Source organism: Branchiostoma belcheri, unplaced genomic scaffold (genome assembly GCF_001625305.1).
Source record: "Branchiostoma belcheri isolate BF01 breed outbred unplaced genomic scaffold, Haploidv18h27 scaffold61, whole genome shotgun sequence".
NCBI classification, from domain to species: Eukaryota; Metazoa; Chordata; class Leptocardii; order Amphioxiformes; family Branchiostomatidae; genus Branchiostoma; species Branchiostoma belcheri.
The window spans coordinates 1081922-1106664 of NW_017804254.1; the positions used below are offsets into that span (position 1 = coordinate 1081922).

The following is a 24743-nucleotide window of genomic DNA, read 5'->3' on the forward strand; positions in this document are numbered from 1 at the left end:
TCTAAAAGTGCTCAATGTATCTCCGCCTTTATTGCAGTATTATTACAAAAGTATAATTCCAGTGTCAAGTGGAGTATCTAACACTGTAGCATCACATACTATCTGTGTTCTTTGTCCTATCTACTGTATGATATTATAAAAGAGATCCATGTAGGAAAACATGTTCCAGTCACTGTACTCAGTGAGTAGCCAGAGCTGTAGTTACATGTGGTCTGTTGCTCCTTGTCTGCTGCACCTAAGGTACCATTGATCCGTCTCCAAGTCAGATATGATGGCAAGAGGAATATAAATGTTTTGAAGGTTTAGTATTATCCCCTCCTATCTATATGGCTGTCTGTATCACAAACGATTTGGAAATAATCTGGATAACCTCTCCCAATACCAACCTACATGTATTTAGTCAAAATTTAGATAGCATACACTGGGGTAAACATGGTTAATGTGCTAAGTATTTTGTATGAAGTTCTGAAGTCCACCATGTACAGTGTATGTCCCGGAACAGTTCTATTGCTATGGTCTGGCAGTCTGCCTGTCAGGGTCTCCCACTGCGTTTTTTACTCCACGTGGTGAATTTTCTCTCTGCATTGCTGATCATCTCTGTCAGGTGGTCTGTCAGCTGTGGGAGGGAAAGAGACAATAAAATTAAAGATTGAAAGAACAATGTCTCGTAAAGGTTTCTGCCATAGATCAATTCTTAACACCACAATACTAGTATGTTGTCAATGATTGTTACAAAACCTTGGGTTTCTTCTTAGATTATGACATAAAATTCTAGCTCATAGAAGAAGAGAATACTATAAGATAATACTACCATATAATGGTGGGGTGGGGGTACCCTAACATCCCACATGCCCTACCTTTGCACAGTTTTTCCACTGATCCTAATAATATTATTATACTTATGAATGTTTCTTGCCACTGACTTTGCTAATTAAAAGGTAACTAAACATAGTAAATGAATACAGCTGTTATTTGCATGCAAAAAAGTGTGTTATGTTAGGGCACCTTCCGTTCCATATCTTCAGTAGAAAAATCACAGTGACATGAAAACAATTTGCCTCACATTAGTGGGTAGATGTTGACTTCTCAGCTTGTCCTGGAACGGCTGCATTTTGGTGTTCTGGAATCTCCTGAGCGTCTCCTTCATCCTGACGACCTTCTCCTCCAGCGTGGGCGTGGTGACAGGGAAACACTGCCAGAAGTGTCGAAGGAGCTCCGCCAGCGCAGCGTACAGCGACTGTAACTCATCCTGTAGGTCCTTGGGTATCAGCTCTGAGACAGGAAAAATATGACATGTTCCTTCCGAAAATAGTTTCATCAGGTTGGTAAAGTAAAGGATACAGGAGTTTTCTTTATTTCAAACAAACTTTCTCACTCCAAATTTTTCACTCCAAGATTTCTCCCTCAAGTGATGACGTTTATCAGACACCTTCCTTAAGCTTTTGACAAAGCCTTGTCACCCCTAAGGTACTCAAGGGCTGTACATCTTACCTTTCAAACTCTGCTGCATGCCAGTCTGCATGAGGACCCCCCCTGGTGACAACTCAGCTGTGACAGAGGCAGCCAGGCTGCTGGGTAGAACCTGTACAACAACATGGCATCGTCAGGGTCAGTATCATTATGGTGATCATTACATCGAAAGAACATACTGCACCTGCACAAAGCCCTTTTTTTAATGATTTCCGTTGGATGTTTGGTCAACGCTGCATCAGAATTTTTATCTCTTGCAGACAATATCTTTTCTGACACAACATTTGAAAACTATAAATGGGACATGTACATATTAAATATGACCTTAAATAAGAGCTTCTGCTGAACGGTTATGCACAACACATTAAGGGTTTCGCAAAAAGACAGTGCCTTCTGCCGATGTGCTATGGAGATGCATCTTCTGGAATCACTTGTCCCTCTAGCCTGGGAGACATCCTTTTTTGGAGGTTGGCGAATGCAAGGAGCCCTGTTACAAAACGGATGGCACCAAAGCTAATGTCCCTAATATCATGTAAAAGAAGGATACTGGGTAGTACTTCTTGATGAAGGCTGGAGAGACAGCTGATAATTTGTTGAATCTGATTAGTTTTATAAACAAAACTCATTCTGTAACATGATATACAGAGCTTTGGTTGCTATTTTTCACAAAACACATTTCCCTACATGCCAACTGTTACCATTATGACAGTCTGTTGACTCACATTGGGTAAGTCTGCCCTGTATCCCCCCATGTCCTGTCTGACGTGCTGTGTGGCCCGCTGGATGTCCTGACTGGTGGTGTACTCCCCCTGTTGTATAGCGGACGGTCCCTGGAGGTACCTGTCAGCCCCCGTCAGGGACAGGGGAGGGGCGGAGCTGGACGTGGACTCCCCCAGGTCTTCATATGATATTGCATCTCTTAGTCTTGCCTGGAAGGCATGCAAAATGATATGTTCTGAATACTGCAATATAGCAGTGTACAAAGCTAACTTGAATCAAAGTAACTTCACACCATGCAGCACAAGTACAAGTACAATCTACAGTTTAAAAAGAAGCTATAAGAGAAGTTACCTTATCTCTTTACATATTATAATTCATAAAAGAAATGGTGCATCTATATACTGGTAGATCTATACAACGGGTGGTGTTCAACTGGAAAGGTATACCAGCAAGATCAAACAAGGTGTGTTTTTTTTTAACTTACAGATATAGACAACAATCAAGAACCTACCTATAAAAATTCACAAAATTCATATGCATCCATTGAGTCATCTTGTTACCAAACCAAGAAAGAATGATGTTCCATTGATACTAACCTTTTTTGATGGAGGCCCTAGTGACTGTGACAGTGCACAGGATGAGTTACTATTGTCTCCTGAACTACCTAAACCTAACGATAAGATATCTTCTTCTGATGACCTGGAAAGACAGCAGTAAAGGACAACAATTATGAATAAAATAAAATCTTGACTTAATTTTCAAAATGTATATCAATCATGTCATGTTGCACACCAGAATGAATATTATTTTTAAACCCAAATGTAATAAATTTGGCAATAATACTTAAGTAGTGTGGTTGGTAGTTATTTTATTGTTATTCCATAAATGAGTGAAAATTGGTACGGTTAACAGTAGGACAAATTTCATTGACTTATTCCTCTAAACTTTAGTTTTTTCTCTAAGAGAATTATCCAATAAACCTGAAGTACGTAGCCTGTTTCCTACCTTTTATTCCTACATGCCTCCAGCACCATTGTACTGTGGTAGTTAAACCTCCTGATGATAGCCTGGTTCACAGAGTGTTTGGGGGCAGTGCTTGTATCTGCTGACCTATTGCCATATCCCTGTGGAGGAAAACAGCAGGATGAGACACCATAGTCAGGAAGACTGTAATGCTGAGTAGGGGAGGGCAGAACACTACTATTATTTTGGTTGGTGAACTCTGGTCTTACATCTTGGAATGGCTAATTTATGTGGAAGCCACATGTTTTTGCAGTACATTGTACATTTAGTACAGAAAGTTCTCTTATTCTTTATTTTTCTATTCGATCATTCACCACAAAAATGGTTACCGGTACATAAACATGTACGTGTACAAATACATGTTTAAGTTATCTAATAGGATGTCACCAAATCTTACCTCATCTTTGACAAGAGATGTTTCATCTAATGATTCCAAGTCTAAGAAGGAGTCCTTGACCTTGTCCTGTATGATCTGGTGCAAATCTGTGAGAAAAAGATGATATAGAATGAAGAGCAGGATATTGGCAAAATTAGCATACATTCAGCAGGACTTTCTAAGGACTGCTGTATCCACAACACAATAGATGTGCATAAGAAAAAGGCTACTTAAGGCACCAAATCAAGTTTGGGTTGCTGAAATAGTATCTCTTTTCCTTTTAAAAGTCAGAAAAATCAATGCTCTAGGCAAGCTTGACTCACTGAGAGTGTGGACTAACTCACCCAATAGGAGAAACAGGTTACTTATAATGCTGTTCATGCAGGAACAAATTAAAGAAGAATTTATATACTTCAGCCCCTGCTACCTACAGACCAACCAACCAACTGATGAACTGACCTTTCTCGTCGTTCTTGGCGCAGTCGGAGAACAGGTCCTTGCCGTGGTTGATCCTGTCCCTGTGGAAGTAGTGCGACTGGAAGAACCTGGTCCAGAACTCCTTCTCACTCAGGTTGTGGGGCACGTTGTCAGCATGGGTCTTCTTCACTGTTATACACATGTATGTATGGCAGGATTTTTTTTTCTATTCCAACATTTATTACAAGACATGGTGACGGCACACTCAAGTTTTCCCACCTTGCTGCACCAATGCAGACAATGTTGAAAACTTCCTTTCCTTCCTACTGCAAAAGTTTTACGAGTTACAGAAATACTAACACTAGTTTTCAACTTTGCCTTTCATTTTGATTTTTGAGAAGCATCCATCCTTACTTATGTCATACGGCACTTTAAGATACATTTTGTAGTTTATGTTTTATTATTATACTCCACATCTTTGGCAATACAAATGTATTGGGACTACAGTAAAAGAAACTGACCTGCAGGATATGTTTTGAAGATAGAGGCTATGATGTCAGCTGTGAGGTTGTACTTGATGCCGTTACAGCCGTCACTCTGAGGCCGGATGTCAGCCTGAGGGGAACATGTAAGGGGGAAGGTTAGGGACTAGTACTGGTGAAGGAGAAAGCAACGAACCAATTCAGAAAAAAATAGACAAAAAAAGTGAAAACGATTTGTATAGCTCCTTTGAATAGCTCCTTTTTCTAACTTTATTATATATATCTCAAAGTCTGTTTACAACCTTCAGTCATCAGATACACATGTACTACAGAAAACTCACCAAGAATGATGCAGATACTCCAATATCCTGACTCCCTTTGGCTGCATTTGACTGTTTTGTCTAGCATGATAATAAAAGACAATACACGTATAAGACTGACCACATGTATATTAGGCAATTCTTAAAACTGTAAAGAATGCAGGGGCAGTGGGGTTATCACATATTACATAAACATGCAACCTAACAATATACTTTAATTTTGTTTATGACATACATGTACTACTATTCCATGCATCCCCACCCATGTTCACAGCTTTCTGACAGTTGTAACATGTACCTGTGCCCTGTTGGTCCAGAACTCCTCAGCAGTGATGACTCCACTGACCACCAAATCCTTGTACAGTTGGAACAACTGTGGGTCTTCCTGTAGAAGTCTATGGAACACAGGAAAACAAAGATACACAAATGCATTACAGATAGGAAAACAGCAAGTACTTTCTACCTGTCACAGTGATACTTATACAATGACAATGTACATAATGTATATCACAATGGTTGCTCATAGTTAAATCAATCATTTCAATCATTCTACAACTTGTAAAACTAAAAATCATGCATTCATGGGAGCCACCTCCCAAGGTTGTTGACTCAGACTCAAAAGGTTCTGAGTTTGAATCCCTGGCAGGTCCCATTGTTGTGTCCTTGGGAAAGGCACTTACATTACAACTGTTTCCACAATTGACTCAGGTGTAAATGAGTGCCTAGTTTCAGTTAGGGATGTCTCAGGTAGGATGTAAATCCGTGTTTAACTGAGCCACACCTTGAGCACATTAAAGATCCCACCAAACCTTACAGTCTGGTCTCAGGTTTAACATCTTGAAAAGTTGATACTACAATTACTAGTGTGATACTAGTAATCACCTGTTACAAGTACAATGTATGTCAATCCTTCCACAAATGTGTTAAATCTTCATGAATAATTGCTAACCAGGCCCCACCTGTTTTTCTCCTCCAGTTCCTTGTTGACCTGACTTTTAAACCTGGGCAGCAGCTGCTGCAGGAGTTCCTTCACCCCGTCCCGGTCCTTCAGCTGCTCAGAGTTCCCCTCAGGGTTGTTAAAGTGGAAGTTACACGTGTCGCCTGTGTGCAGAACCAGCTGTAACTGGATCTTAGCCTTTCCCTCTGGGCTGATTTTCTGGGCTGAAGGAAAAAAAAAACAACTAAATCTTACAGCTCTTGGTGGTAAATGTGCAGCTGTTGTCACATTGGCGCACCACATCCATAGTGTGTTTTTGGCACATTTAGACAGATTAGCCAAAGAGGTTCGTTGGGCATCACTCCATTAGGGAAAGGAAGGTAGTATAAAGTGCCTTCCCCAAGGGCACAACATTGGGGTATGGTGAGTACCGGTATTGAACCCGGGACATATTGGCTCCGAGTCCAACAGTGAACACTCTAACCGTTGCACCACCGACACCACTGATGGAAGAAGATGGTGGTTTGTGACGGATCAATGTTAGCATTCAGGACTTGAAATGCTTTTTTCTCCATACCTGCACTGGTGCAAGAAACATTGAAAATGATCTAAAACCAAGGAAGTTCAAAAACACCACTGAGAATTTTGGAAGTACATCTGATCATACTAAAAACTGTTCATTCAACTTCATTGCCATTATTTCTTTTATCAAGGATGGTCCTGTCAATAGTACAGAATATTCTGTTATTGACAGGCAGGATGGTCCTGTCATAAATAGACACTTCCATGTTTTTTTATAACGGTGCTTGTATGACGGTTTCTGGTGTAAACTGTAATTTCGGTTGTCAGAGGTGCAAACACAGTAACATTTCACAGATTCGCTTACTGCGATCTTTGAAAATCATCCAACTAAAGATGAATATCTGGGTTTGAAAGTTCTGGGCTGCTTACATCGGATATCTGCATAGTTGTGGCTGACCCCAAGTCTCTCTCCGGCACTGTTCGCGCTCCACGCAAGCCTTTCCCCCATCAGGAACAGCGTTCCTTCGACTTTCTTGTGCCGCACGTGGCTCACCATCAACAACACGTCTTCTGAACGAGACATTTTTACTTCCTTGTGGGTCAAAATTAGTATAAATACAGCAGCGTTACAAGTTTGACACTTTTAGGCGGCCATCTTGGATCATAATTTCCTGTCGTAAAACGGTTCCCACGTTGGGAACTTTCCGATTTTACGACATCACCTGGGCACGCTACGCTGCTTTTACGACAGTGCCGCAAAACAATGTTTCCTCAGCAACCAACAACAACAACAAAGGAAAGATGGCGGAAGGTAGGTTGGTTTTTACTGAGCTCCTCTATTTTGACTCGAATTCGTGGGTTTCCACCATAACTTTAGCACAAAAATATGCTCAACATTTACACATGTTTATCAAGTACAAATCCAGACGTAGAAATGTCAAATTTCCATCGAAGATTTTTTGGAAAACAGCACCGGTTTTACTAAATTGGTTAGCAAGAGATAATTTTGGGGAGGGGCAACGCGGTGTTTACTGTATTTGTTTGAAGGCTCGGACTATTGACAGGATGGTCCTGTCAGTGGCGGAAAAATGTGCACTATGAACAGGACAAATTGTCCCACATCATCCTGTCAATAATGCAAATTTTCCCACTATTGACAAGTCCATCCCAATACATTGTATTCCCATGTTTGGTTTTGCACCTTTAGCATGGAAAACGAGTGTGTGTGATCTATTCTTTCATTCTCTCATGGTGTGCTACAACTATATACAGGTGGCATGTTTCTTACAAACGTTACGCTTTTGCCACATTCACAGCATCGACCAAGAAGATGGAGATCTCCTTCGGCACTACCCTGGACAGGAAACTGTTCCCTATCAACTGCGCCCCCACGCGGTTCGGTAACGAACTGTCCCCGCTCAGGGGAGCGCCACACAGAGGACCAGGTTGTTACGACAATGAAGAGGTAAGCGCTAAAATGCAGAATCTGTTTCCTCTATTTAGTCTGGGCTATCTAATCTTTCTAATAGTACTTTTCAAAATGCACAAACAATCGCAAAATGGGGACATTTAATCTTTATTGGCAGATTTTATAACTGCCTTTGTTTTAAAATTCTTAAGGTTGCCTCCCCTTGGGCAATTTTTTAAGGCAACTATTCCACATGACTGTTGAGATGTTGTGAAAAAGAAAAACTCAAATGTTCTGTTCTTGTTTCACAAACAGGTCAGCAACATGGTGTACAACATTGAGAAATTCCCCATCTGTACCAAGAAAGGGTACTCCCTGGGCGCACGCACAGACCCCAGGTTCAGGAAAGTTCACACGGTAAGGCAGGGCAAAAGCTACAGAAGTTTGCCATAAATTTTTTCAATGTCTTTTTCTAATGCAAGTAGCTTTAGTTACATTCGTAAATAGTTTCATCAATGGTTTGAATAGCAAAATTCTTTATTCACAATCACAACCACTTGTTTAACACGAACCGACATTTCGATGACCGTCTGCCATCTTCGTCAGGGCAATTTATGACAGGTTTACTGTGCACTGAACCCGAGTACATGTGTAACACCTAACTTCAGTGCTCAGTGAACCAGTAACACCTAGCTTCAGTGCACAGTCATAAGTGCAATGATGAAGATGATCACCAAAATGTTGGCTCTTGTTGTAAAACATTTAGTCGTTGCAAATAAAGAACTCTGATAGTCTTGATGTTTTGTGAGTGTGCATGTGAGTGTGAAGTAAGTACTGAAGTACTGGTATCAATAACACAGTCATGTTTCTCCTCCCAGCTCATCACACCCAGTCCTGTGGCCTACCAGACCACATGGACAGAACTCAGGAGCTTCAAACCAGCCTTTAAACCCTTCGAGGTTGGAGCCAACAGATTCAGGGAGATCAAGCTAGATCCACTTATTAATCCAGGGTAAGAGGGTAATAATCTTTGCATTGTGCCATAGAATAAGTCACAGATAGTTCAACTCTGGGTCCCTATAAGATTAGAATGCAGCATACTTTCATTGCACAAGAATGACTGTTTGACAACTCGACACTGAAAGTCTCTATCCCTATGAAATAGTCCTTGAAGTCATCTATTACCCAACATATTTACCCAGGCTTTATGATTTCTGTTTTTTTTTATAGTTATAGTTCCCGCTGGTTTACTTATTGTCCATATTGTTTTGTTTTTCTCTCAGGCCTGGGACCTATGAACATGATATCAAGAGAAATCGGCAAGTGTCATGGCCGAGCCAGTTCGGTGCACCCATCCATCCAATCCAGCCAACGCCGGAAAAAAGAACACTGAAGACAGAGGTATGCTTATTTTCCATTTTTCTATGGGTCTTCCCTTGTGCTGTAATTTGATTTATTGAAAAATGTACACCATGACAAGGAAAATCAGACTGTCAACCTAAAAAAAATGTTGTACCACAATTTTCTCATACCTCCTTCGTTACCCCATGGAGTTTTACCTCCATGGTTACCCACACAGTAGCATTGATCAATCATCTACATGTAGCTTTGTTTTGCTACATTAATTTAATACAATTGCCTTAGACTTTGGCTCAAGTCACAAAATACAGTTTGCACTCAACCAATTGCTATCTGTATAATATCTGTACATCACTGCTAACCTTTGAACAACACTGAAGAGACATCAGAGATTGTAGCTCATGACTTTTTTTCCTTTGCTTTGCAGCTCCTGAGTGACAAGGAGTTCAGGAAACACAAGAACAGGGTGGCATACCTGAGTCTTTACTGGGAATGACCCACTAGCTCCATCCTTGTGTAATGTAACAATATAGCAGTATAAGCCACAGAATATTAAGGGCTATTTCTCTTCTGTGTCACTTCCAAATTAGACCAAATTTCGTATTTGATTTAGGCATCAGCCTAACTTTTTAGGAGCTTATTTGTAGCAGATTTTAACAGCAAAGAACTAATCGTATCACTGCAATGGTGGCACCCTTGTCAAGATTATGATTTTATTACAGAAAACTGTCTGAGATTATTTGAAAAACTGAACATATTTTTGTGTTGCATTTTATGCAGTCAGAGGGAATCAGTTTGTATATAATATTACTGTATATAATACTGCAGTATCTGGCAGTATATTATTTGTTTTTTTATTGTCTTCCATCATGTGAAAGTACTAATTATAAGATGAGTGTTGTTTCTTAAATTTTTGTTGCCAACATTTCAACTCACATTGTTCATTGTGAGAACATCTGTAAATAAAGTACATAGTATCTAACACTACAATGTGTTGATGTCTGTTTCATATGCAGAATCATGTTATTGGACACTTGTTTTACACTATACACACATCAGCTTTTCTGACACTCATGTTACAGTACTGCCCCTATGCAAATATTGGCAAAGCTGCATGGATTGCACACTGTCATTGCACCAGTGCTAATTATATGGCATTGTTTCCACATGTCAAAAACTGGAGAATCAAATTATGCATAATTACATATTATATGCATACAACAAAATTACATCATTGTCATCCAATACTTTCTGGATAGTTAGGAAATTTGACATAAATACAGACAATGTCAAAGAACAAAATTTTTCTAATTCTTTAAAAGCACCGTTATGAACATTGCTTTTTTTTACCATTCAGCATCTGCCTGTTATCAGCTTTTGTTTTCAGAGCTAATCACAGGTTTACATATATCATGGTAAAATACATGTACCTTCATACCATCTTTAAAATTAGTTACTACGGTATAACAAATGGCACGTGCACATGTCACTGATATGGTGCAGAAGGTAGTGCCTGGCTTATGAAACTTGCTAAGCCTGTTGCGGAAGATTATTTTTAGATACTGGTGAAGACGTCTTCATTTTGTTTTGCTGAGGTCCAATGGCGTGGACACACGGAAGATTTGTGGCAGCATGTTGCTGAACTGGTGAAACATCTCATCTGAAATCCCCTGCAGATACAAGTCAGGACAAGTATAAGCACACATACACCACAAAATATGAAAATAAGCTAGAAAGATAACATTTTCAAAGCAAATGCATACTTTTTACCTTAGTTTGCTCTGTTTATTCTTACTCAAACACATTCATATATATGGTGACAGGAGTCTAAATCCCTCCAGCTATAAAATTGCAACATGATGTAACCCAACACCAGTTACCATGGTGATAGACGTCTGGTTCAGGTCGTTGATCTTATTAGTTTGGAGAAGAAGAGGAAGAAACTGAGCAAAAACACTATGTTTTCCTTCGGTACATATAAAAAGCTGAAACTTATCAAAACCAAACAAACTTGCTTTTAAAACTATGAGCAGAATTATGATAATGTAGTTATGGTTCTGTTGTTGTAACTGCAATACAACAAAACTACTGACCTCAGGCACCATAAACTGTATAGTTCTGGACTCAGTTCCTCCCCAAGATGCCATTTCCATCATGAAACCTGTGAATACAACATGTTCATGTTGAAATCCCCATGCTGAAAGCATGCCGAAATTTCTGTTCATAAGGCTTACCGGTACATCATAATGTCTTTGACAGAGTTGCAATATGTTGTCTTAAGTTTTCTGTTTAAAGAAAAATTTCCAAACATACATGCAGTAGCACATGAGGTACCTTTAATACACTTGAAGATGAGCTCAGCTCTTTTCAGACACCACTGCACTGTCATCTCCTGTAAATACAGGCAAGAAAAGTGAGATACTAGTACCAGATTCTCTTCATCATGCTGATTAGAAACACATAATTGAGGATCACTGAGAAACAACCATTGAATATAAATTTCATTACCAATAACTGAAATATTCAAGCCAGTGCCAAGCGTTCTAGCCAGTGCCTGTCTTTCTGTCATTTTACAGAATTTTGCTGCTCATGGTGGACAAAAATTTGCCCAATTCTTCATTTTTGATGGACAAAAACCAGCTTGTAAAGATATGGACAGAAATATCATTAAACTAAGCTAAGTCTACCAGCAAAAGTTTCCCCTCAAAATGCAGGAAATCGAGTTTCAGAGGGTCAAGATTTCAAAATGTTCCGGGAGGAGCATGCACCCGGAGACCCCATTAGAATCAGCACTCGACATGATCTTACCGGTATGTCAAACAAAATCAAGATGACAGTAAATTTCACTGATTCAAATACACAGCAAAGACTGATATACACACCTCTCCCATCTCGTGCACCAGTAGAAGTGGAAGGGTCAAGGTCAGGATGTCGTGTCGACAGGCGACCTTGAGGATGCTGCGCAGACCCAGGATGGTCGGGTTACGAGCGTTGACGTTGGTGGAGCGTAGGGAATCATCGGCCACCAGGTGGAACACCACATGTACCTCCGACAAGTTGGAATGTCTGGTGATGTAGAAATCCCCTGGAAACATGGATGAATTACATAAAGTTGTAAGACTTAGACCTTTAAACCTACCAGTAGTATCATATTAGCATGCCACCAACACAACCAAGAACCTAAGTACGCTTATCAAAGAGAGCAGGGGTCCTTCCTGATGTGATCATGAGTGGTTTACTTTAAACCTTACAGTCTGGTCAGGTTGACAAACCTTACAGTCTGGTCAGGTTGACATCTTTAAAGGAGTACTAACCTCCAGAAGGAGGTGCTATATTTCGACAGGCATTTATTTTTGGAAGTGAAAAATGCATATTATTTTACAGTATACAATTAAATGTCCATTTTGAGCGCAAGTCTTAAAACGCATCGAATCCAGGACAAACTCTCCAAATACCCTCAAAACTATCCCAGAATACACCACGCTACCCCATTGGTGTCTATGTTTTAAACAAAAAGTTACGTTACAGACTTCATTTCGGGGGCGATAAGAAAAATTCGTACCGTTTTGTGTTCTTTGGTATCTTACCAACCATTGTCCTTCTTGGTGTCCTTATCGCCCCTTATTTATGCCTCAAATATTGACGATGAAAAAAACGGCGTAATCTAGTTATCCTTTCCATAAGTGGCGTAATCTAATTATCTGTTCAAGTAATACTTACATGCAAATAAGTTGAGAAAATCAAAACACGCAGGATGAAACTGGCTCCCACTGTATTCGACATCCTGATATTATAATATCCAAGCCACAGGTCAAGCAAAGTAAAGCAAGTAATTTCTCAATAATCAACTTGTTAGTGTGCTTGTCTCCTATCATTTTCGCCGAAAAATGTGTATGTTGACCTGAAGTGCATGAGTATTGCGCAAGCCAGAGTTCCCGGATGTATCAATTGTGGTTCAGCATGGGGAAAAATGATATTAATATCACTTTACAAACATGCGCCGCGCAAGTCGTACAAGCAAAATTATGTAAAAAGTCGGCTAGTTATGTATTCATTGTAGCATGATGTATCGGAAAATAGCACTTCCTTCTGGAGGTTAGTACTCCTTTAAAAGGTGATTGTCACCTGTTATGTCAATCCTTCCACAAATGTGGTAAATCTCAATAAATAAACAGTGCCATACTTATTTGTACTTGTATGCAGATAATAGATTAATAGATGGATGATTGAGAAATGTAACCCTACCGGCTTGTAATCTGTTGAGATCTGAGAATGACTTGCTTTTGGATTTCTCACTGTCTGCGCTGCCATTGCTACTGCCATTCTCTTCTGTTGGAAGAAACACATTTTCATTACCCTCAACAACATCAACATTAACAATGCAAGTGTTCTTTTGAAAAATCTATACATTCAATGATGATACATTGTATGCCTTCTTGAAAGCCTTTGTAGTAACAAGTGTAACAAATTGTCATTGTTTCTACCTCTTGCAGTATGGATCACTGTCACTCTAGCTAAGTTTAACACAACAAATCCAATACTAAACACAAACCTGGCTAACGGTCACTACATACATGTATACATGTACTACAGTACTTAGTCCCATGTGCTTACTACATCCAGGAACTCACACTTGGTATCCCACTAATTCTACTCTGGGTACCATGTTACAGTTCTACACTAGCATATAATCACTACACACTACTGGTCTCCTGTGCTTACTGCACCTGCACTACATTACTGCACCTGTGTGAAACCCATAATGTATTGTGCATAGCACTTAGGCAGAATGTCTCATATAAGGTCATATTCGTGTATAATGTTAACATCCTGTCTGTAGTTTCCAAATGTTAAGTTGGAAGAGATGTCGTCTGCAACAGGCAAAATTCTAATGCAACGTTTACCAAAAATCCAACAAAAACCATGAAAAATCAGGATTTCACACAGGCACACTAGCTCTCAAGTAATCTGGGTCTCATATCACAGTTCTATACTCCCAGAACAGTACCTTCCTCCTCCCTGGCCGCCTGCCGTGCCAGCCTGCAGCTGTTGGCTCGCACCAGGTCCTCCTGGATACTGCTGAACTGGTCCTGCAGGGCCGGGAAGTGGAAGTCTGTGGACTGCTGACAAACCGAGGAAAAATCTGTGGACCAAGGACAGGTAATAATCAAACTATCCCGAGTTGCTTTGCGCGCAGGGAGGGTAAGATAGCACGCACCCCCCATCTAGTGTCACTCTGTGGTCGCAGCCCGGACGCCACGGACGTACGCCATGGCGTTCCCGTGTTGCGCGGGGATTTTACCCTGGTCGGAACCATTTTGTTAGAAATTTAGATCGGCCAGGGCGACGCAGAGCTGCTGGAGCAGCCGGCAAGTTTCAAACCCAGGAGATGAACCGAGATGAGCTAGCGACGCAGATTGTCATCCTCGGACTGACGGGCCGGGACCCCAAAGAGCAGTTCACCAGCACCCGGCACATTTCCCGGAAAGACGGCCGCACAAGCGGTCACCAACCTACTGGACGGGCAGGGCGACACAGCCGCAGCCAAGTTTTTTGTTTGGCCCCAGGTAAAATTAGTGAGAACGATTGTTCGACGGGTAAGAGCAAGTTAAGATGCTCCCCGGACTGTTTTTGGACAAAAATGGAATTTTTGAATCTTGCGGGTAAGAGCAAGTCGAGATGCTCCCCGGACTGTTTTTTAGAAACTTTGATTTTGAAAATCTGACGGGTAAGAGCAAGTTGAGATGCTTCCCGGACTGTTTTTAGAAACTTTGGTTTTGAAAATCCGATGGGTAAGAGCAAGTTGAGATGCTCCCCGGACTGTTTTGGAAAAATGTTGTATTTTTTGAATTAACGGGTAAGAGCAGGTTGAGATGCTCCCCGGACTGTTTTTAGAAACTTTGATTTTGAAAATCTGACGGGTAAGAGCAAGTTGAGATGCTTCCCGGACTGTTTTTAGAAACTTTGGTTTTGAAAATCCGATGGGTAAGAGCAAGTTGAGATGCTCCCCGGACTGTTTTTTGGACAAAAATGGAATTTTTGAATCTTGCGGGTAAGAGCAAGTCAAGATGCTCCCCGGACTGTTTTTAGAAACTTTGATTTTGAAAATATGCGACGAGTAAGAGCAAGTTGAGATGATCCCCGAACTGTTTTTTGGAAAAATGTGGATTTTTTAATCTAACGGATAAGAGTACGTTCAGATGCTCCCCCGGAACTACGTTAGAAACGTTGATTTTAAAAAATCTGACGGGTAAGAGTCAAGTTGAGGCGCTCGCCGGACTGTTCAAAACGCTTTGATTTGATTGTGGAAATCCGGCAGAGAAGAACAAGTCCCCAAACGGTTGGGAAAACATTGATTTTGAAAATCCAGCGGGTAAGAGCAAGTTTAGATGCTCCCCGGACATAAAACTATGTTTATCGGATTTGTGAGAGCGTTGGTAGATGCCACCTTCCAAGAAGTAGACGGAGCCCTTCTGTCTTTTGTCCCAATGTAGAGTGGTCACCTCTGTGTGAATCGCGGAAGCAACCCCTGTGTGGGCCCATGTTTCCTGCGATAAAATGAATATTCCCTTCACACGTGTATGTCAGCCAACACAGGCGGTACAATGTTTGCAACTTGTGTAGAACAATCCCAGGTTTCAGCAAACAAACTTGAAACATTATGTTGGCTCGCGGGAACCTCACGTCTTCTGATCCGATTTTCACTAAAAAAATTTTGCTATACCCCAAATTTTGTTTTCCTCACCTCTCGTTTAACTTGTGCCGACTTCTGAGTACGGTTGAATGGGGGTGGAGTATCTTTTGGCGTTTTTACGTTATCTGTTAACGAAAAAAAAAAAAAAAAAAAAACGAAGACAAAAGGAGACACAAATTTGCTTTCATAAAAGCCCTTTCAGCAGCTTTCTGTCCCTGATCTGGTGCCACACATGGTGGTCGGAAATGGTTCCCACCAACCAAATAATTAGGGCCAGGACAGCCTTTCACCGCTGGCGTCAGTCGAATTGACTCAGCAACTTCGTAACGACCTTTCACAGCGGGTGCGTTGGTCGCACCCGTCCCCGAGCGGTCGTTCTTCAACTCAGCTTGACACTTGAATAGATCACAGCTACCCTCAGTCGAGAACCGGCCTGAGAAGTACTAGTATGCAACTGAAGAAAGTATGCCACGAGGGATCCTACGGGATCAAGTGGCCAGGAGACCCGAGAAGGAGAGCCAGGGGGACAGGCTGTGAACACAGCAGGGATTTCAAGCCGGTGTTCTGAAGAGTGAAGGACGAGAGATAAGAAAAAACCAAGGGGTACAATGACACTTAATGTACGATTTTGACTAGCGAGAGGTGAGGAAAACCAAGGGATACGATGATACATTACTGGATGTATTTGACGGAAACGATTAAAACAGGAGATTTCTGAAGGTTGATATGGACTGCATTTATTTGGTGGACGCAGGTTACATGGGAAGACGGTGCTAAGGGGGGATTCTCTATGCACGGGGGTAAGGTAAGCGATGGTGAGAAATGGAGTGGCAGAGTAAAGGAAAGGGTGAGTATTGGAGGAGAAAAATGTGAGTATTGGGTGTTAGAGCAGGGAAGGACTTGAGGAGAGGATACGAGTAATGTGGGGGCAGGTAAAAGAGGAAAGAAGGCCCCAGTACAACTCTCATATCTTAACCCGAGCAGAGAGCAAAGTGACGAGGGATTTTGATACTATCCCGAGTTGCTTTGCGCGCAGGGAGGGTAAGATAGCACGCACCCCCCATCTGGTGTCACTCTGTGGTCGCGGGTAGGATAAAGGGGACCGAAACCATTGCGCATCCCGGGGAATCGGTAGGGGAGACGCATGTCAAGTTTTAAAAAAAAAAAAAAAATACCCCGCGCAACGACCCAGTCATTTTGCCTCTGTTTGGGCGCTAATGGCCTTTCGCGGCCCCAGTACAACTCTCATATCTTAACCCGAGCAGAGAGCAAAGTGACGAGGGATTTGATACTATCTCTTAGTCTTACTACAAAAATTCCTTTACTCTGAAAACAATGTCATTTCTCGTTACCATTTCTTGAGATGAAATAGCTCAGCCCTAGCCTGGTTACCAAACCTATTATAGCTCCCGAGTCCTACATCCTCTCCGCAGCTCGGGAGCTATAATAGGTTTGGTAACCAGGCTAGCTCAGCCCTAGGTGCTATTGGCCCCTATTTCCTGCACTAACCTCTCTTAATACCAGTGTAGGCGTTGACTCTGTTGTCCACCAGCAGCACCAGACCACACAGTGTGTTGGAGTACAGGGACAGGGCTGTCTGGAGGCGCTGGGGCTTGGTACCACTGGACAGAACATGGGAAAGAAAAATTGTATAATTATCTTACTTTTGGAATAATACCTTCGTGTTAACCTTTGAGCAAATTTACAAAGATTTTTGTCACAATTTATCCAGGGGTGATCTAGTTTGCAAGCTGAAATTTACAATTCAGCAGACATGCAACTTTGCTATTGAAGGTTCTTACAACTTTTTATACGAAGCTGTGCTCCTTGATAGCATGTAGTGTAAGGATGGCTCACCCAATCTTGTTCGGTTTGTGTCGACACAGGTCCAGTGGATGGGCCCGCATCAGCCGGATGTTGTGCATGGTCTTCATTTGGGCTCCTGTTCAAAAATAAACACATAGCCATATACAGGGTCTAGGAGCTTATTTATGACTGACAGATTGATTTCAACAATTCTACATTAAAAAAATAGTTTAGTACATCTTGCTACAAATGTATAAATGCTACCTTATTCATGATCAGGTTATCTAACTCTAGCCATGTGGTGCTCCTTACCCAGATGTATGGTGAAGCTTTCCTCCAGCCTGGGCTGCTCCTCTGGTTCATTGTTATCATCTGCACCCTTGTCTACAGCATCTGACATGGCACGGATACGCTGGCTGCAAAGGTGCAAAATGTGCAGCAAGGAACATAAAAAATCATCACAGCTCTGATACACATTTTTAAAAGCATCTCTCTAGTTTTGGGTCCAGCCCTGGGATTATGGATCTGGAGGAGTGGACCACAGTTAATAAGGCTAGACAAAAAAACTAGCATCATGAATACAGGAACTGACTGGTACTATGTCAAAAATTCTAGAGTATACTTCAAGTGATCGCCATGACATCACAGCCAGTGAGTGGTATGCAAAAAGAGGGTGGCAGTTGGCTGATTTGCCTACCGATAATTTGTATATGCCTTCAAATATTTGTATTTTATTGTACGTGATGTCAACAAAAACAGCAATAACTCTTAATTTGATGAAACCAAACTTTCAAAACACAATCACACAGCCCCTTGGGGTTTCCCTTGATAGATACTGAGGGCCAATTTACACAAGGCAAAAAAATCATTTAATTTTGTCCTATGACAATCAATGCACAGTGCTGCACAGTGCACATTGACAGGTTTTGTTGAGCATGTAAACAGGCCCACAACCGCCACACACACACTCAAAAAATCGTCGTAGGACAATGTTTCTTCTTGCCCCATGTAAAATTGGCCTTGAGTGAGAGGATGCGTACATGGATGTCCTGTCCCGTTGCTGTGCTCCATGTCCTGGTGCACCTGTTTCACCCACTCCCTGTACTCATCCCGCTGGGTCTTCTGTAGGTTACACACCTCATGGTCCCACTGGACCTCCAGTCTCTGTACAAGAAGAAAACATTGGTATACAGTAAGGCCTACGAAAAAAAGGTTGTATTTCCCATTTCCCGACCGATGGTAAAAAAAAGTCAAAAGACTCTGGGTACACTAAAAGACACTACTCAAGTGATTGTTACACTTTCCTAAAGAAAGCATAGGCACATACACTAAGAAATCAGCAGGAGAAAATCCATCTCCATTTCTACTGTCAACTTTGCTTTGTCATAAGTACAAAGACATACCACCATACTCATAGCGAGAGATGACACATGATGCAAAATCCTCATCATCATCATCATCAGTCAGTAACCTTTACTAATGCTGGTCATCATTGTTTTCTGACATTTCTACTTCTTGCATGCTAATCACAAAATTACATTGTACTTCAACCAAACTAACCTGTGTGCTGTCAAAGTGTTTCTGTGCCAGGGTGTTGACCTGTTCATCAGTGTGGGTCGACCCCCAGGCCCTGCATGGCTGCCTCCATCTCCTGGTGCTGTCTGCAGGAGAGGATAAGAAAATATACGGTTGAGTTGCAGGTACAACCTGCATGTATATACATGGGGTATTAAAAACGTGAGGTTGGTGCGTTCTGTGTATTTCTTCCCACCAAATGGAGATGGCATGCTTGAACATAAAAGATAAGGCACTTTTTGATACGTACAGCAGTAGACACACGTGGGAGCACCTGGCGTGCCTACATGGGGCTAGGGGGAGGAATTCACACAAGTGCACACGAAGTGTCAACATAGGGCTTGGGGAGGGACTATGCAGTGGAGAGACTTCATGTTTATCTTCACCTACTGTACCCAAAGTTTAGCTCAAACCTGTGAATGATGACTCAGAGTTAGACTATCGTTTTCCTTTACTACTATTTTATAATACATTGTACATGTACTATGAATCTAGTATGATCTGAGCCAATAAGCTAGTACTGTACAACAAGATGACAGGAGACTGAGCCCACTTGTCCTCCAAGTTTTCCTGGCCTTCTCCCTGTGGTTGATGACGTCAGCGTTAGCGACAGCGTAGGTGTGCTCCAGGTTCAGCAGGGTCTCCAGGGCTGAGGAGTGGATCAGGGCGTGGTACGTCATGGCAAACTGGTGGTCCTTGTTTGCTGCCTCGGGCTCACTGTATCTCATGCACTCCTGTGGTGACAAACAGATGTATTGATAGATGTATTGATATCTTGACTCGACTATCAAAAGAGTATTGTTCTTGTGTTTGTGTTTCTGACCTACACGTAGGGGTGAAGTCTCTTATTTCCATTTTTCAGTCATTGTATGTTGAATACATTTAGTAAACTAGAAAGGTAATTTTGCAAAGCAAAGGAATAACATTTACCATCACTTGGTCTAGGCTAACAAACTATACTGCTTTTACTGCTCTGTTTAGTCTTACTCATTCATTTAAATTACATGTATTTGTTGACATAAGGCTCCAACTCTGTTTCATGATGTAATGCAACACCACAGGGTGTCTGCTACAGCACCACTGCTCCAGTTACCATGGTGACAGCTGTCTGGTCCAGATCATGACTGACCTTATGTGTCTGGAGAAGAAACAGCAAAATCATGTTTTACTTCTGCAAACTTGAAAGGTTAACATAATAATAAGTTCTTCATGACTTACCCTGGAGAAGGCCTGAGCCCAGCTTTCTGCTTTGTCCTCGACTGACTTTTCCCCGGAATCCAAGACTTTGAGGGAGTTTTCAGCATTCTCATCCTGCAGTTTGGAAGTCTCCACTGTGATGAACTCTTCCAACTGTTGAAGGAGATCTAGAAACACCAGGCATAGTTGTCATAGCCTGACAATATAGTGCTCAATTGGTCACACATACACAGTGTTAATCTTTCATTTATCAATTTGACAAATTTAAAAACTTGAATGTTTTGAAGTTTCTCCATATTTCTGGCTTATTTTAAGTCATAAAAATAAAGGGTCTGCCTATTTACCGGAATACACCGGAAAACACAGTTAAACACCGGAAAACACCGGAAAACACATATAGGAGGCTAAAATCTACCGGAATACACCCTGATATGATGAGATAACATGCTGAATTGCTGTATTTTGACATGAAGTAACGTGTATATCGCCGCGGGAACAAGAAATCGTTATGAATTGGCGATCGGCGATCGCGGAGGCGAGCCGACCAGTCGCCATGTTTGTTTACATTGCCGACTACGAAATGTTTGTTTAACGCGATCGCCGTACAGAAGTGAAATTTACCGAAATGAAAAGGTCTTTGATGCAGGTACCGCAGGTTGCTACATTCTGACATGAAATAAGTCGTATATGACTTTGTTTTATGACGTTGGGAACAAGAAATCACTATGAATCGGCGGAGTCGACCCGGCCAGACGCCATGTTTGTTTACTTAGCAGCCGGCTATAACGCTAGTGAACCTTTATCCGTCACTTTTTCTCAGTGACAATCATGTGACGCCAATTTCTAAAAATGATGAACCGTTTTTCTTGTCCTATTATTTGTTGACACCGTACAGTACCTTAGTCCTTTTTGCTGAATATGTTTCGCTGTTTCTCCGATCCCGCTGATAAGAAAATCGCGTACTAAACCAAACACGGCCGATTCGCGTTTATGCAGGGTTGTTCTAGGGAGATGAACCTTTATCCGTCACGGATATACACACCACAACTTTCTCTGTATTGTTTGCCTTTAGACAACATCTGTTATTTTCCGAGGTGGGCAATGAGTGCCCGAAATTCAATCCCCGTCCTACGATACAAAGAAAATACGGCAAAACGATTGTACAGTGTTGACAAAGCCCGATTTAATCGGCGATAGTCAGCGGAGCTCGTACAGTTCGAATGCACGCGTGTTATGTCCATCGCGATCTTGTCTTCAACTCGGACCACCGGCGGATCCAGAGGGGGGCGCACCCGGCGCCGCCCCCCCCCCCGTTCGACCGGGCAAAAAAAATTAGACGACTGGCCAAACACAAAATCGGAGAAAAAAACATAACATAACACATTTTAATAGAAAGGAAGCCTATGGTTACGACCAGTTCTTCCCGGATACGTCACGGACTGTAGAAGTACATGGCCGGGGCGACGGAGCGCCGCGCACGTGTTAATAATCCAGATTTTACACTATTAGCGGGCACGCCCCACCACGCCTAGACTCGATTATTGTTTACTTGTTAACACACTACTGTGAATCCCTAACCTTTGTGCCTCCCATCTATCGTCGATATTAACACGACGTTGCAGTAAAACAAGACTCGGACGCACGGTAAGAAAATGTACTAGGTCACTCACGTCCCGAGCGCAAAGACGCGCCGTGTGCTCGTAGGTCAAGCTCGTAGGTCATGCTAGCCAGCCGCCGATCTCAGTGGAACCCCGGCCGAAAATAAATACCCCCGTAAGAGTAAACACAATTCTAAGAGGGTTGGTAAGATTTAAATGGTCTGCAAGCCGTGAACGTTCCTGGTCGTCGTAACGTAACATGAATATAACATGGCAGTTGTGCCTCAACTGATGGCCAGTTCTAATGCACTTTCGACTCTAGTTAACACAGAAATTTTTAACAAAGATTATATCCATGTAATGCATGCCGTTACAAAGGTTCAGTTGACAGAAATCTTTTCATTTCGTATCACGAAATCTCTTTAAATCCTAAGAAATGCTGCAGGAAAATTTATTTGGAGCGGGACTATACCAGCCAGCGGTACGAAGTGAAAATGCGGGGTATATGTACACGGCACGGTTTGCTACAATATTTGGGCCTTTGAAATCTTTTGCCGCCCGCCCGGTGGGCGGGGCCAATGCCTTTGCTGAGGGCGTGACGCCGCTCTGTCTGATATGGACGTGCCGTCGTCTTGGCAACACATGGGAACGTCCCAACGACGAGAAGCTTTCCACCTTTGATTTTGTGACATAAGCAGTAGTTTACGAGATATTTTTTAAAAACCTTTTCGCTCGTTCCCGTTCAGAATAGTAAGCCCTAGTAGCCCCTCGTTCTTGTTCGTTTGCATCAAATTTTAAATTCGGTAGCACAGGCTCACTCCTCCGCAATCGAATTTTTTATTAACTAGCTACGCCGAGCTAACTTTTCCGTGGTCCGGCCAGGTTACAGCAGGCAAGGTGGCCTCATTCAATGTGTGTCTTCCGCTGACACCCGGCGCTCCAGAATTTAGTATTGTCCTAAAAATTTTGTGAACTCTTGAAAATGGTAAACATGTACGCGGCGCCCCGTCGCCACGGCCGTTACTTCACATGTTGTCACATTAGTGTTATCCGTTAGTGTATTTGAGTGCTGCGATGTTGTGACCGCGCGTTCCCCGCGATCGGAAAATGATTTAAGTGATCCGGTCTATAAAGAGGCGGCATTTCCTTTTGTATTTGGTTCTTTTTTTTGCTAACTTAGATGCATCGCGAACTCTTTATTTGCTCCGTTCCGTGAAATTTAGTCGTCCAAAACATAGATGCATTTTCAATACTAAGTATTCTATTTTCTCAGTCGTAAAAATGGGAGCGACAGGCACATGAATGTACTGAAAACATCAGTATTACTTCGTTGGTTATTTGCTCAGAAATGACTCTAAAATACACCAGAGAGACTCTCAATTTTAAAAATTACCTGGACGATATTAAAAGAAACACCCGGGAAATATGCAAATCTTACATCACGTGTGCCTGCTACGCGTCTCTGATTGGTTGAGTTTCTCTGCCGGCAAAAACAAGCGTGGGGACGCCCGCTCAAATAGTTTTCTTTGTTTGAAAATAACGCTAATTTCCACCACTACATAACGAAATTCTTGCGAATAAATGTATAACTCAAAAAGTCTTTTGGGGAAATAAATATTCTTATCCGGATTTTTGGTGTATTTGGTGTTCTTTATTCATGATCGAATGGTGCCGAAGTCAGCTAACCCTGACGCCCATGAGCGATTCGCGATCGCCTAAATATCGCTGAAGAGAACATGTTCAGATCCTGGCGATTATGTTTTAGATCGACTACGATAAAACTTCAGGGCTGTCCTCGGCAAAATCAGATGAAATTTCAGTGTCAAGCTTTGCAGGAAATTATCAAATGCCGCCGCTCGCTGACGCACGCACTCGCTCTGTGCGGGTCATTGACCTTCGAGTTGCGTTGCTTCTGGAAAATGTCTGGCAGTTTTATCGTCGGATTTTTGCGCTTTTATCCAACAGACCGACCTCGTAGCAATCATTCACGGGCATCCTATGCAACTATCTTTCTTCCAACTAGTTCGGAGTTGTGTGTATGGGAACCGCATCAATCTGAATAATCAATTCTCTTCTGTGATGGCGCTAAACAAACATCGTAGTCCGCAATGTAAACAAACATGGCGACTGGTCGGGTCGCCTCCACCGATCGCTAAATTATAATGATTTCTTGTTGCCGGGTTCCTGCGGCGATTTACACGCTATTTAATGGCAAAACACAGCAATTTGGGATGTTATCTCGTCTAAGCAGGGTGTATTCCGGTAGATTTTAGCCTCCTATATGTGTTTTCCGGTGTTTAACTGTGTTTTCCGGTGTATTCCGGTAAATAGGCAGACCGAAAAATAAATTATACCAAATCTCTTGACATTCAAAATTATGTCGACCCCCTGCCATTATGTCTGCCAACCTCCCCCGGCCCCGCCCACGTGCTGTCAACCTACTCTGTCCGGACAAGCATACACACAAACCCACAAACAACCCACCCAAAACAATGACGTAACGTTACCATCCTCCACATAACACGGCAGGTTGTGCGCGGCCACTAGTCTCCCTCTCAGGTCCCGGGCTGAACACTCCAGCGGAAGACTCAGGGGAACCGTCAGGCAAGACTTCTGGCTTCCGTTCTTAAACTGGAAGACAAACTCCTTCTCTAGACAGCCCGACATCGCCCTTAAACCAGGTGTGCGTCTTCAAGAGGAAGAAAGTGAGATCACAGAGTCCCGAGACACACCTGAACTCTTTCTCAGCTGGAGTTCCTTTCCTAGGCTTACAAATAAAGCGTATAATTTGTAGACACTGATTCGGCTGGATAATGCATATTTGAATAAAAGTAATGCA

General features: G+C 42.1%; 3 protein-coding genes across 3 annotated transcripts; 1 reads left to right on the top strand and 2 right to left on the bottom strand.

The window, feature by feature from the left end:
- Positions 1-11: 11 nt before the first annotated feature.
- LOC109482884 (general transcription factor IIH subunit 1-like) lies at positions 12-6871 on the bottom strand. Its single transcript, XM_019785761.1, has 13 exons — positions 6697-6871; positions 5768-5969; positions 5107-5203; positions 4830-4889; positions 4528-4621; positions 4049-4195; positions 3611-3696; positions 3196-3314; positions 2787-2889; positions 2193-2399; positions 1492-1582; positions 1064-1272; positions 12-616 (listed from the first exon to the last, which is right to left on the bottom strand). The coding sequence occupies exons 1-13, from the start codon at positions 6848-6850 to the stop codon at positions 533-535; spliced, it is 1653 nt and encodes a 550-aa protein (XP_019641320.1). The 5' UTR covers positions 6851-6871; the 3' UTR covers positions 12-532.
- On the top strand, positions 6730-10011 carry LOC109482941 (protein pitchfork-like). Its single transcript, XM_019785839.1, has 6 exons — positions 6730-7078; positions 7584-7732; positions 7991-8092; positions 8554-8687; positions 8959-9076; positions 9462-10011. Exons 1-6 carry the CDS (start codon positions 7069-7071, stop codon positions 9528-9530), a joined length of 582 nt encoding a protein of 193 aa, XP_019641398.1. The 5' UTR covers positions 6730-7068; the 3' UTR covers positions 9531-10011.
- Positions 9459-24666, bottom strand: LOC109482961 (protein C12orf4 homolog). The gene is given in 17 exon segments (XM_019785861.1): positions 9459-10704; positions 11128-11195; positions 11369-11426; positions 11917-12119; positions 13280-13363; positions 14043-14177; positions 17238-17350; positions 17586-17670; positions 17847-17880; positions 18523-18587; positions 18590-18733; positions 19091-19151; positions 19153-19195; positions 19663-19678; positions 19681-19843; positions 20328-20473; positions 24412-24666. Coding segments are annotated over 17 exon segments (1671 nt in total). The 5' UTR covers positions 24572-24666; the 3' UTR covers positions 9459-10611.
- Positions 24667-24743: the final 77 nt, after the last annotated feature.